The sequence below is a fragment of the Microtus ochrogaster genome, chromosome 6, assembly GCF_000317375.1.
Source record: "Microtus ochrogaster isolate Prairie Vole_2 chromosome 6, MicOch1.0, whole genome shotgun sequence".
NCBI classification, from domain to species: Eukaryota; Metazoa; Chordata; class Mammalia; order Rodentia; family Cricetidae; genus Microtus; species Microtus ochrogaster.
The window spans coordinates 58197878-58211282 of record NC_022013.1 but is presented as its reverse complement, the minus strand read 5'-3'; the positions used below and the strand labels follow the sequence as shown (position 1 = coordinate 58211282).

General features: G+C 38.8%; 1 protein-coding gene across 2 annotated transcripts in view; it reads right to left on the bottom strand.

The window, feature by feature from the left end:
* Bmpr1a (bone morphogenetic protein receptor type 1A) overlaps positions 1 to 13405 on the bottom strand; it is a 104455-nt gene that overhangs the window by 8259 nt on the left and 82791 nt on the right. For both annotated transcript variants that reach the window (XM_005348610.3, XM_026779762.1), the window contains exons 8-10: positions 10643 to 10787; positions 5516 to 5708; positions 2675 to 2972 (exon numbers count right to left, since the gene is read on the bottom strand). In XM_005348610.3, coding sequence (XP_005348667.1) covers positions 2675 to 2972; positions 5516 to 5708; positions 10643 to 10787 — 636 coding nt within the window. The remainder of the gene's footprint in view (positions 1 to 2674; positions 2973 to 5515; positions 5709 to 10642; positions 10788 to 13405) is intronic.

Below are 13405 nucleotides of genomic sequence, written 5' to 3'. Positions count from 1 at the left end.
CAGTGTGGTGGCACACACTTTAAATCCCAGCATTTGGGAGGCAGAGGCAGGCAGATCTGAATTTGAGGCCAGCGTGGTCTACAGAGTCAATTCCAGGACACAGGAAAACCCTGATTTGAAAAAAAATATCCACCCCCTCCACAACAATGGACTAAGACTTTTTTTTTTTTTAAAGATCTATTTTAATGTGTTCAGGTGTGTGTGTGCTATGTGAGTGCAGGCATCTGCAGATGGCAGTGGATCTCCTGGAGCTGGAGTTTCATGTAACTGTGGGCCTCTCATGAGGGTGCTGGAAACAGCAGTAAATGTTCTTAACTAATGAGCCGTCTCTGACCCCAAGGACTGTGATGTTTGGTGGAGGAAACCTGAAGACAACTTGCAGGAATCAGTTCTTTTCTTCATCATTTGGTGGCAAGTGCCTTTACCCCACTCGGCCATCTCACTAGACCTTACTCATTTATTTTTTAAAGGAGTATAAAACCATTTTACACAATAAAGTTAACAATAAGAATAAGCTAGTAGTAAGAAATTAGATAACATTACAATAGTTCAAAAGTATTTTCCTGGCTTCTGCTAAATCAATACAAATACAAAAAAAAAAGTAGAATCTATATAAAAACAAAGTTTTGGGGAAGGAGCAAATAGGTCAACAATTTACACTATAATAAAGTTTGCTCACTCATTTATGGCAGCCAAGTCTTAAACTGCCTAACCATATGATTACATTTCCATGAACTGTCTTCACTATTCCACAGTCATAACTTTCTAGTTCACTGATCTGAACTCTGTGTAAAGAATCCTACTTAAGTCAATTAAAACCAGTCTAGTTTCCTGGACTCAGGAAGCTATTGACAGTGATAAAATTTTGTCTTTCAGAGATTGTACAAATAAGTCATTGCATATATGGTACTATATATTTATGAATGTAATACACAGACAGACAGACAGACACATTTGTGAATTTCCCAACCCAAACTTGCAATTAACTAATAACTACAAAATCATCTATTTAATTAGAAAAGTATGGTTTTAGGAAAATTTTTTATTTAACCCTGCTCCAAAATGATTCTATAGACAAGATTTTCCCAGTTTGAGCTGCCAAGGCACAGACAGGCTAAGTTCAGCTGTGGCAGAAAAGGTCCAAGCCGACTAAGTGATGAAAAACCAGAAGAATTCACTGGCATCACCGTGTGGTTCATCAGGCACACCTAATGTAAGTTAAATGGCCATGGAGGCGTTATCAAGGTTCTTCAAAAAAACATTGCAGCAGTGCTGAATTCCCCAAAATAAGAGAGATCTAGGAAGTTGGAGTAGCTAGGACTAGGAATGTGCATTGAAGAAAAGCTCCAAGTATGGAGTAGAGCCAGCCTAAGAGAGAGGCTACATTTATTGCAGGCAGTAAAAGAGGATGAATGGAGCTATCCAAGTTCACTGGAGCCCAGATGATGCCATCACAAACACCAGGTACATTTGGTATGCGAGCCTGCTGAACAACAAAAAACCACTTATTGAACTGCTAAGTCATCTCTTCAGTCCCTCAAGTAGTACTTTTCTTTTGTGGTCGTAAATGTGAAACAACCACTCCATTCTTAAACTACATCATAATACACGATAACTGCCTCAAAAGGCACCTGATGTTTTTTGGAGGAGGGAGGAGCTTGAGAAAGGGTTTTTCTGTGTGACTTTGGCTGTCGTAGAACTTTCTCTGTAGCCTGATCCTGCCTCCAAGTGCTGGGATTAAAGACATGTGCCATACCATCTAGCTCCTGAAATTTTTATAATGCCAACTGTTTCTGGAAAATTGACAATCAAGAGATACTATCTCCCCACATTTACAGGAGTATAAATTGGCACACGATATTGTTCTGAAGTAGTACTATATGATATGGCACAAGTTAGTATGTGAAAACTCCTTCAATAGTCTCCCATCTCTAGAAATCCATTATGAAAAAAATACTTATGTAAGTGCTCAAAAGTAGAGTAATATCTATAAATAATTAAAATTCAATAATATTTATAATAACCTTCCTTTCCTTTTTTGACAGAGTATCTCTGTGTATCCCTGGCTGTCCTAGAACTCACAACTCAGAGATCTGCCCACATTTGCCTCCCGAGTGTTAGGATTAAAGGTGTGCCCACCTTCCCATCCTGGTTTCATAACCCCCCCTTTTTTTTGGAAGGAGGTGTTTCAAGACAGTGTTTCTCTGTGTAACAGCCCAGGCTGTCCTGGAACTTACTCTGTAGACCAGGCTGATTCCGAGATTTGCCTGCCTCTGCAACTACCACCACACGGTGTCATGATAACCTTGTTTTAATACAGATGAACTGAAGCAAACTTAATGCCCTTTGTTAATTACTTGGGTCACAAGCTACTTATATGTAATATGGACAACTATTTGAAAAAAGAGCAAGTACAAGTAAACTGAAATAAAAGCATAAAAAAATAGAAAATCAACAATTACATAAAGGCTAAAGATGTGATTTAGTAACAGAGTGTATGTTTAGTACATGTAGGATCCTGGATTCAATCCCCAATAATCCCCCAGAAAAGTATAGTGAAATATAGCTTTGTTAAAAAACAAAACAAAACAAAACAAAAAACAAAGCAACCCTGTGTATAAATACCAGTTAGATATTGAAATAATTTCCAAACATCAAACAAAAAATCATTTACCTATTGAATTTAACAGCCAGACCCAGGTCAGCAATGCAGCAACTTCCATTTTTCTTAATAAGGATGTTTTTGCTCTTCAGGTCTCGATGAGCAATTGCAGGCTTTCCCTGGGTACCGTAAATTTCTGTGTGGAGGTGGCAGAGACCACAGGCAGCAGAGTAAGCTAACTTGAGTAGGGCTCTGGTGTCTAGAGTGGCACATTTCAGGAAGTCATAGAGAGATCCATTTTCGTGGTAATCAGTAATCAAATACAGCTGAGTCCAGGAGCCAGTGCCTTTAATGTCTGCAGCTATAAAACCTGTTTAGTTAATGAGTTTAAAAGGTTAGCTGTCAGCAGAGGTGCTAGGCAGTTACAGATGCACATTCAGGATACTGGAAACGAACTACTTATTTTGTACAGATAGAACTTTCCTAATTTGACCCGCAAAATGTTTTGAATGTGTAACAAACAAACAAAAAACCCATTTCCTATGTCACTATATTTTTACAAATTTACAGTATTTTTTGCCGGGCTGTGGTGGTGCACACCTTTAATCCCAGCACTCAGGAGGCAATGGCAGGTGCATCTCTGTGAGTTCGAGATCAGCCTGGTCTACAGAGAGAGTTCCAAAACAGGTTCCACAGGGAAACCCTGCCTCGAAAACCCCCCCCCCAAAAAAAAAAAAAAAACCCACCAAATTTAGAGTATTCTTAAATTTATGTATGTATTATGTGTGTTCGTAGAGGACAGAGTCAGGGGTGTCATATTCTCTAGAGCTGAAGTGACAGGCAACTGTAAGCTTCCTAATGTGGGTGCAGGGAATCGAACTGAGGTCCTTTGCAAGAACAGTATGTGCTCTTAGCCACCGAGCCATCTCTCCAGTCCATATTTACAGTATTTTTAAAGACAGGGTTTTGCTATGCAGTCCACGCTATATCTAAACTTGTGATCAAACTCAGTCTCTTGAGTGTTGAGATTATATGCCTGTGCCAGGACATACAGCTAGCTAATTATGATAATCCTAACATTAATCAAAACAGTGATAATAATGACTAAGAAGAAGAAGTCATGTATTACACAATAACCTAAATGATGTTCTTGTGAGACGGCTCTTCACCTGGGAGTGGCAGCACACACTTGTAATTCCAGTATTCAGGAGACAGAGGGAGAAGGACTGCACAAACTGAGTAAGACTGCAAAGACAACAAAAACAAAACCCCACCCCTGAACACCCAAAATAAAAGTTTCTATTTCAAGTTGAAAAACAAATACTTTAAGTTACATGGGAAACAGAATCTTTATAGGTGGAATTATATTTACATGAAGCCATGCAAGATATAGATGGCCCAAATTAGCTAATGAGTGTCCTGTATGATGGAAATGTGGTCACAGCACACATAGAAGATCGCATGAAATACAGAAAGGAAGGTTGTCTGTTGTGGAATATTAGTTGAAAATGTGTTACATATGTTTATGCTGTGGAACATTTGTTTAATGATACAAAGATGTGTAACATTATTTCATGTTGCATACATAAATAAATAAATAAATAAATAAATTAAAAAGCTGGTTAGAAATAAGCAAAGCTAAAGCTAAGGTCAGGCATTCATAAGAATAAGCCTCCATGTATTTATTTAGGAGCTGGGTGGTGGGACCCCAATGAGCCAAAGAGTGAAAAACAACCAAATAGTCAAAGAACACTAAAGACTGGCAGTCAGGAAGAAACCCCAGATAGGCAAGGCCCTGCCATCAGCTTGATTTTTAAAATTCTGGATCCTAAAATTAAAGGGGATAATCTAATCAGCTGTTTTCTTTCTCTGTGTGTGTACACATGTACACATGTGAGTGTAGTGCCTTTAGGTCAGGGAACTGCCTTACATGTTGTTTCCTATTGGCCCAGAACTTAGACCCAAGCGCTGCATCAGAGTGCTCCGGGGATCCACCTGTCTCCTCTACCTCCATCCTTCACCATCACTGATTACGAGCTTGGACTATAACACACTTAGCTCTTTAAGTGGCTTCTGAACTCAGGTTTCTGCTTATTAGGAAACCCCTTCTTCACAAGTGGGCTATCGCCTCACACTGCTTCTGGTGTTTTCTTTTTTGATTTTTTTTTCTCTTCTTTTTTGAGGGGTAATTTCAGAGACAGAGTTTCTTGGTATAGTAGTGGCTGTCCTGAAACTCTGTAAACCAGGCTAGCCTTGAACTCAAGAAATCTATCTGCCATTTAAACATGGGATTAAATGTTTGGGCCAACACACCTGGCCATACTTCTAATGTTTTAAGCCACTCAGTTGGTGATAACATTTTACACGACTAATAGGAAAGGAACATAAATGTCAGCGCTTGGCAATGGGCAAAGCACTTTACAAAATAAGAGACAGTAAAATGGCAGCTGAAAAGAAAACACAGGAAAACAAGGTCTGTTTATACACTTTACTGATCAGAGACCTATATTACTTCACTACTATATAAAATGAGGTAGTGAGAGGAACATATACTGGGCACAGAAAATACAGTGAAGCCACACACTGGGTTCTTGTGCTGACAAAAGCTAAAGGCAGATGCAGTTAAAGTTACCCTAGAAAAAGCAATCACTGATGCTCTCTACGAAAGACTTGCTTCCATTATTATGTACATTCAACAAACCGGTTTTAATTATCCTTTAGAAACTCAATGCTGTTTAGAGTAATAAAAAGCTTTTTTGGCATTCAAGATAGTGTTCTGATTCACTAAGAATTCTACTGGGTTTCTTTTAGTCATACAAACATTTGAATCCACATGCACATGGCGGCAGACTCTCCCCTGTGCCCAAACACCCCCGCCACAATGAGAAACTTACTAAAGCGAAGGAAACTCACCAAGTATATTTTCATGACGCATTAACACCGTCTGGTAGATTTCCGTTTCTCTAAACCAGCTAGCTTCTTCAGTGGTAAAAAACACTTTGACTGCCACTTTCTCACCACGCCATTTACCCATCCACACTTCTCCATATCGGCCTTTACCAACCTGCCGAACCATCTGAATCTGTTTGGCAATAGTTCTCTGAACCTACACAGGAAAGAAAAAGGATAGCATTTTGAGCTCTTTATGCAAAGAATCTATTAAGGCTGACCAATCTATTAACAATCTATTTAGCTGTGATATGTCATGCCATTAAAAAAAACTGGCATATCCAAATAACTCCAATGTAAACACACTAATCTCAATGTTTAAACTATAGTATTTAAAGGCAGCAATGAACAATGTATTCTGAAATCACACACAGTCCCCCCCTGAGAAATCTCCTTCCCCACAGACTTTGGTTTTGGTTATGTGACTTCTTTTAGGCAAAAGAATAGCAAGTATGTGACCAGCAGACTTCACAGAGGCTTGTGTATCACAGCTTGCCCTTTCCTTTCTGCTCCTGGGAACCCTGCCTCCCAAAGAGAGAAGCAGCACCATGTCAACTGTCAATCCTAGGCACAAGCTATACAGCTTATCAGTATCTGAGCAAGTCTCGAAATCAAACTTCCCAACAAATTCAGTCATGAGAAATAAATATTTTTGGTTTCCAGTCACTGAGTTCAGGGTGATCTACTATACAAAATCTAAAAATTAAACCCCTCACCTCAATCTCTAAGATCCTAGATCTGACCCAGCTCCAGCTTTTACTATTTACCCACACTTCCCTTATTCCAACTTTTCTTTTTTTAATTCAATTTTTTTCCCAGTATAGAGTATTTTGCTCATTCTTTCCCCTCTTCAAATACCTCCCAGAGGTTAGAGGTGGGGCTATGTGTCTAATTCCCCTTCTCAACACTGGGATTTTGTCTTATTTGGAGCTGTGCATGTTACCACAGTTTCTGAGTTCATATGTGCATTGGTCCTGTGGTGTCTGGAAGACACTGTTTCCTTATAGTCATGCACCATCTCTGGCTCTTACAATCTTTGAATGTGAGGGTGATCTGACTATGACATCTATCACGCTGTTGACTGCTAGGGTTGATTCAGCTGGCCTGAACAGCCAGTCAGATATCCTCTTCCTCTTTCAACACTCCATGTGGATCCCACTCAAAACTTCCCAAAGATAGAAAAATTAATTGTTTTCAGTGAAGGGTATAGAAGTAGCTTTGCTCCCCCACTGGAACCTCCAAACAAATAAATTCTCAAGCTCCATTCTAACTTTTCATAATTCATTCATTTATTCCTTTCACAGGCTCTTGCTGAAGGTCCAATTTTCTGTATAGTGCTGTTTGTCTCTCTGTCTCTCTCATACTCATTTATTGGCTGTATCGATCAGAATTACAATTTTGTTTTTTTATATACCTTTGCTTGAATCCTATTCCTGGCTCATAGTAATTGGGAATAATATGTGAAGAACATATGTACTTTATTTTTTCATTTTCAGATTACTAGTAATTTTAAATGAATAAGAACGTGCTCTTCTGGATGGAAGTGTGTCTGAGGCGGGATCTATGCAAAGCTGAACTGGTTTATATCATAAATCACTTAGCATAGAATCTTTCTGAAATACTTTAAGGCCAGAATTATTCAAGTATAATTTATATATAAAATAAAATGTACATTTTAAAAATTGAGCAGCAGCTAGGTGGTAGCGGCACACGCCTTTAATCCCAGCACTTGGGATGCAGAGGCAGGTGAATCCCTGTGAGTTCGCGGCCAGCCTGGTCTACAGTAAGAGCTAGTTTCAGGACAGCTAGGACTGTTACACAGGAAAACCCTGTCTCGAAAAACCACCAAAAACAAACAAACAAAAAAGGGGGGGGGGATGAGCAGCAAATTCTGATAAATGCCTAGTCATCTAATTACCAAAACCTCATTTAAGACTTAAGAATATTTCCATTGCTTAAAACAATTCCTCTTTTCATAATTCCTTCCTGCATACTGGCATTGCTTACCTGTTTTGTTCCTGCCTTTAGTGAGTCATCTAAGTAGACACATTATGTAGTTTTCTGTAGCTGGCTTTTTTTTTTTCCTAAACACAAAATACCTTTGAAATCCATCTCTGTTGTTAGTGATTTGTTTCTTGACACTGATGAATGTGTCATGGTTTGTTTATCCATTTGCCAATTTGGTAAGCTTTTAGGTTATTTCTAATTTAATTATTTATTAAACTATATTTACTATGAACAGTCACCTTCAGGTCTTTTGTGTAAACAAATTTTTTGTATCTATAGGGCAAAAAGCAGAAGAACTGTTTTATTGTATACACCCCCAGCTCTCGGGAGACAGATGCAAGTGGATCTCTGAGTTTGAGGCTAACCTCATCTACAGATTGAGTTCTATTCCAGGGCTACATGAAAAACTGTCTCAAAAAAACAAAAATAAATATAAAAAGTAAAGTATATGCTTGTTAGTAAACTCCCAACTATTTTCAAATGCCTTATTATTTTGCATTTAATCCGCTATCTGTGAAAATTCAAGTTAATCTCTAGCACAGCAGTGCCCTGATGAATGTGACCTGCACACCCTTCATGATGCAGGTGTGCTTGTTTATCTGCCGTTTTCTTAACCTTAGGGAAGCATCTATTCAAATCTTTTGTCCATCTAAAAAATTTGGCTGTCTTATTATGGAGCTTTTACATTTCTTTGAATGTCCGTGTACTTATCAAATGTATTTTATAAGCACCTCACTCGCCTTTTAACTTTCATCCTTTTTTGTTGTTCCTGGCTTTGGTTTTTGGAAGAGGGTTTCCCTGCGCAGCTCTGGCAGTCCTTGAATTCACAGTGATTTTTTTAAAAAAATTCTTTTGGAGGTTTTTCTAGTTTAACTTTTACATTTAGATCTATCCTCCATTTCAACTTAATTTTGTACACCAACTGAGGTACTGGAACACATTCACTTTGCAACAAATGGATACCTGAGGTTTTATTCCCTGAAACATCTATTTAATAGACAACCAGTTCAACACTGAATTACTTCAGTACTTTAAACAAATAATGGCCTCATGTAACCTTTTATAATGAAATCTTTTTTAAAAAAAATCATTGAGCACCCCTGCTGGTTGTGCCAGAAGCCAGCCAGCACTCAGGAGACAGAGGCAGGTGGATCTTTGTGAGTTCAAAGTCAGTCTGGTCTGCAGCGTGAGTTCCAGGACAGACAGGACTACACAGAAAAACCCTATCTCAAAAAGCACCCCCCACCAAAACCAAAACAACAAAAACAAAAAACCCCAACAAACAAACAAATAATCAATCAATCAATCAATCAATCAATCAGGGTATGAAGGCACACACCTTCAATTCCAGCACTCCTAGGAATAGGCATGCAGATCTCTATGAATCCAAGGTGAGCCAGGTCTTCATAGATAACCCCCCAAAACAACAACAAATAACAATAAAATCAACTGATTGGAGTGGAGGGATGGCTCAGTGGTTAAGAGCACTGGCTGCTCTTCTCAAGTGTCCAGGTTCGATTCCCAGCACTTAAGAGTGGCCCACAATAATCTTTAACTCTAGTTTCAGGGGATCGAACACCTTCTTTTGGCCTCTTTGAGTACACAGGTACACAAATAGATATGCAGGCAAAAAATCCCATGTACATAAATTCTTGTACAAGTGCATCCCTTTGTAGGCTGTGCTCTGTCCATTGAGTACACGGCACTAATTAGTGCAGCTTTCTAAGTAAGCTGAGAAGCCATGTAGTTAGTCCTGCACTCTTTTCTAACAACTCAGCTCATCTAGTTCTTTGTATTTTTATAAATCTGTCCGTCCATTTCTGTAAAAATTTGCTCTGATTTCTGTTTGGATTGAAATGAACAACATGGGGCTGGAGAGATGGCTCAGAGGTTAAGAGCACTGGCTGCTCTTCCAGAGGACTCGGTGTTCAATTCCCAGCAATCACATGGTGGCATACAACCATTCATAATGAGATTTGATGCCCTCTTCTGGCCTACAGGCATATATGCAGGCAGAACACTATACATAATAAATTAATTAATTAAAATAAAACAAACAGGTTATACACCTCCATCTATTTAAGTCTTAAGAATATTTAATTTCAATGATACCCTGACTGGAAAAAATGCTTCATCCTATCCCAAACCATGGGTTGTAATGACTTCTACTTGGGAAGCTCTTACAATGTCTTTTTAAAAGTAGAAAACTTGCAAGGTAGTGATGGTGCACGCCTTTAATTCTACTTGGGAAGCAGAGACAGGTGGATTTCTGTGAGTTTGAGGCCAGCCTGGTTTACAGAGCGAATTCTAGGACAGAGTCTAAAGCTACACAGAGAAACCCTGTTTTGAAAAACCAAAAAAGAAACAATCTACTTCAAAAAATTTTAAGAATATAAATTAATTCAATACTTCAATAACTAATAACTTCTAGTATATAAAATTTGTGATGTACATATTTGCCTAAGATTATTTCAAACCTGTTTCATGCTTTTTGATATTACTTCAAATGATACTACTTCTTAACTTTCAGTTTCTAGACATGTTGCCATGATATATAAAATCAGTAAAACTGAAATCATGATTTTGAATTCTGCAAACTGACAAGTGTAGGTTGTAGTAAGTTTATTTGTACCAGTCTTGGGTTTTTCCCCATAATCATACTATCTGCATACAGCTATCTCTACTCTCACCTTTGTAATTCTACCACAGACTACTTTAGACATATTTTTAAATTGTCATTAAGTATTTCTTTCAACTAATGCTATTAAACAGTTAAAAAACCTACCCAAAAATGTAGTGTTGTGATTAGGAGGGTTGCAGAATGCTGTTCTCCATTCCTGAAGCTGATTATCTGCATCCATCCATCCATCCGTTTGTCTGTCAGTCCGTCCACCTGCCTGCCCACCCATTCATCAGAATTATCTGTAACCTTTTTTAGACCTAAATGTTATACTCCCCTCAGCCAATTAGCCTAAACTTAACTCTCATTTCTTTTAGTTGATCACTAACTAAGATGTCCACTTACCCATGATGTCACATCTGTATCCATACACCATTTACATCTGTAAAATGCTTTTAGCTTACCAATAAAGGTAGTCCAGATCCACTACCAGAGCTTTGTGACTGGTCAATCAGGTCTTTCAAGGATTCTCCTACTGGAATAAATGCTTCATCCTGTTCCAGATCACGGTTGTAACGGCCTCTGCTTGAGATGCTCTTACAGTAATGTCTTTAAAAAAAAAAAAAAAAGTTGGAAACAATCTACATTAAAATTGGAACACTCTGATACTCTGAGCCTTGAGACCTGCCATCATTCCTTCAGGCAGAAACATAGCCTAATAAATCTTTACCACATTTCTTTACTAGAAATGGGAGTTAGAGGTCAAATGCTGTGAGTCATGCTAACATGAAGAGATAGTCACAGTCTATTAGCACGAGAACACACACACAACAGAGTGTGAAGGCATACATCTCTAACCCTTCACTTGGGAGGCAGAAGGAATGGGAGTTTAAGGCAGCTTGGGCTACAGAGCCAAGCTTGGACTATGAAGTGAGGTCTTGTTTAAAAAATATCAACACATATACCTTCCCCACCCCCAAAAGGCCAGATGTGGTAGCACTAGGAAGAGTCAGGCAAGAGGATCCTGAATTCAAAGGCAACCTAAGCTACATGGTGAAACTCTATCCCCAAAACCAAAAATAAACAAAACCCCCAAATGACTGCCTTCCCCCAGCATGTAACATGGTATCATAGCTGTAAAAAAATATTTAAATTATAAATTTTAACAGTGTCTTTAAAAAATATGAAAGGATATTCAGCACAGAAAGTTACTAATTGTTTATATCTACAAACACACATACTCTTAAAACTATAACTGTATCTTTGTGCTAAAACTGTATGGCCCTTAAACCAAAACTGGAGTGATATGGGCAGGTTGAGCTCAATGAGTTCAATGCCAGCCAGGTCTACATAGCAAGCTCTAGAACAGTAAAAGCTATAATCTGCACTTTTCCAGCTGCACTGACATTTTCCTTTGGTGCTACTGTTAAGATCATGGGCTGTTCTTTCAGAGGACCTGAGTTCAAATCCCAGTAGTCACTTGGTAGCTAAAACCCTTTTTGGCCTCCGAGGACACTAAACACATGTGGGGTACTGATATACATGAAAGCAGAACACTCACACACATAAAACAAAAGTAAAAAAATTTTTTTTAAATTTTCTTTTTATAACCAATTTTGAGCAATGTACTTTGTATTTCTCTTCATATTTTTGGTATCTTTACGAGCTTACTAAATTTTTAGACTAATTATTTTCTGGTTTTCATTTAAACTTGAAAAATCCCAGCCAGGCAGTGGTGCTGCACACCTTTAATTCCAGCACTCAGGAGGAAGAGGGAGGCAAATCTATATGAGTTCGAGGCCAGCCTGGTCTACAAATAAGAGTTCTAGGACAGTCAGGTTTACAGAGCAAGTTTCAGGACAGGCTCCAAAACAAAACAAAAACACACATACACACACGGAAGAGAGGAAAATCCCTGGTCATTATTTTTTAAACATTTTTCTTCCTGTCCCGTCCCCTCCACCGAGGATTCTGATTATAACTGTACTTGACCATGTCTCATACAAAATTCTTTCAGAGCTGAGGAAACAATGTGCAGAGCACTTGCCGTGCAAGTGTAAAGACATAAGTTCAAATCCTCAGAACACATACAAAGTTGGGCGATGCCGTATCTGTATGTAATTCCAGTGTCCACACATGGAGATGGGAAGCAGAGACAGAGGGATACCAGGAATCTCATGGGCCAGCTAGCCTGTAGCTGCACAGCTGTATGCAGCACTGAACAGGAGACACGAAGTTTCCACGAGCATGTTGCAGCACACGCACATACACAAATTCTTTCAAACAGCTTCTACTCTCATGCTCCCATATCCACTTAGCTCTTAAGTGAAATCTAATTTGCCATTTTCTTACCCATTCACAATGATATTCAAGGTATTTGAATCTAATTCCCTCAAGTTTTATTTGGATCTTTTTAAAAAGTCCTCCCATGTTTCTACTTAAATTACTGTAACACCACTTGATCTGCAAAGTGTGTTCCAGGACAGCCAGGGCTGTTACACTGTCTTGTCTTAAAAAAACAAAACAAAACTCAAAAACAATAACTACAACAAAAAAGTCAAATACTGTCTTTTGTTTGTTTGTGTAATCCAGGCTGGTGCTGAACCTGTGAGTTGAGGATGACCTTTAACTCCTAATCCTTCTGCTTCTATCACTTGAGTGTGGGAATAACAGATGTATTCTTTTTGGGGGGTGGGGTGGGGTCTGGGACAGGGTCTCTCTCTGTAACAGCTCTGACTGTCCTGTAACTCACAGAGATCCGCCTGCCTCTGTCTTCCAAGTGCTGGGATTAAAGGCCTGCACCACCACCACCCAGCAATGGATGTATTCTTACAAATATTATTGTGTTATTTTTCCCAGAACTAAACTGAAAACAGCATGAATCTTCAGGGTTTTGCTTTGTTTTTAAAGACAGGCCCTCCGTATGTAGACCAGTTGGCCTCAAACTCAGAAGTCCATCTACTTCTGCCTCCTGAGTGCTGGAACTAAAGACTGTGTCCCATCATGTCCAGTTCAGTCTTGTTTTAAAGATGGGACCAGAGCCACATTTACTCCAGAACTAATTAATTGTTCTCTGTGCCTGAAGCAAGGCCTATGATTTTAAACAAGACCAATGGTTTCCTAGTCTCAAAAATGGTGGTTAACAGAGACCATTCCCAGCTTTCTGTGACACCATTTCCTCCAGCCATTTTGGATGTTCTTCCCAGCCTTGGGTAGTATTTTGTATG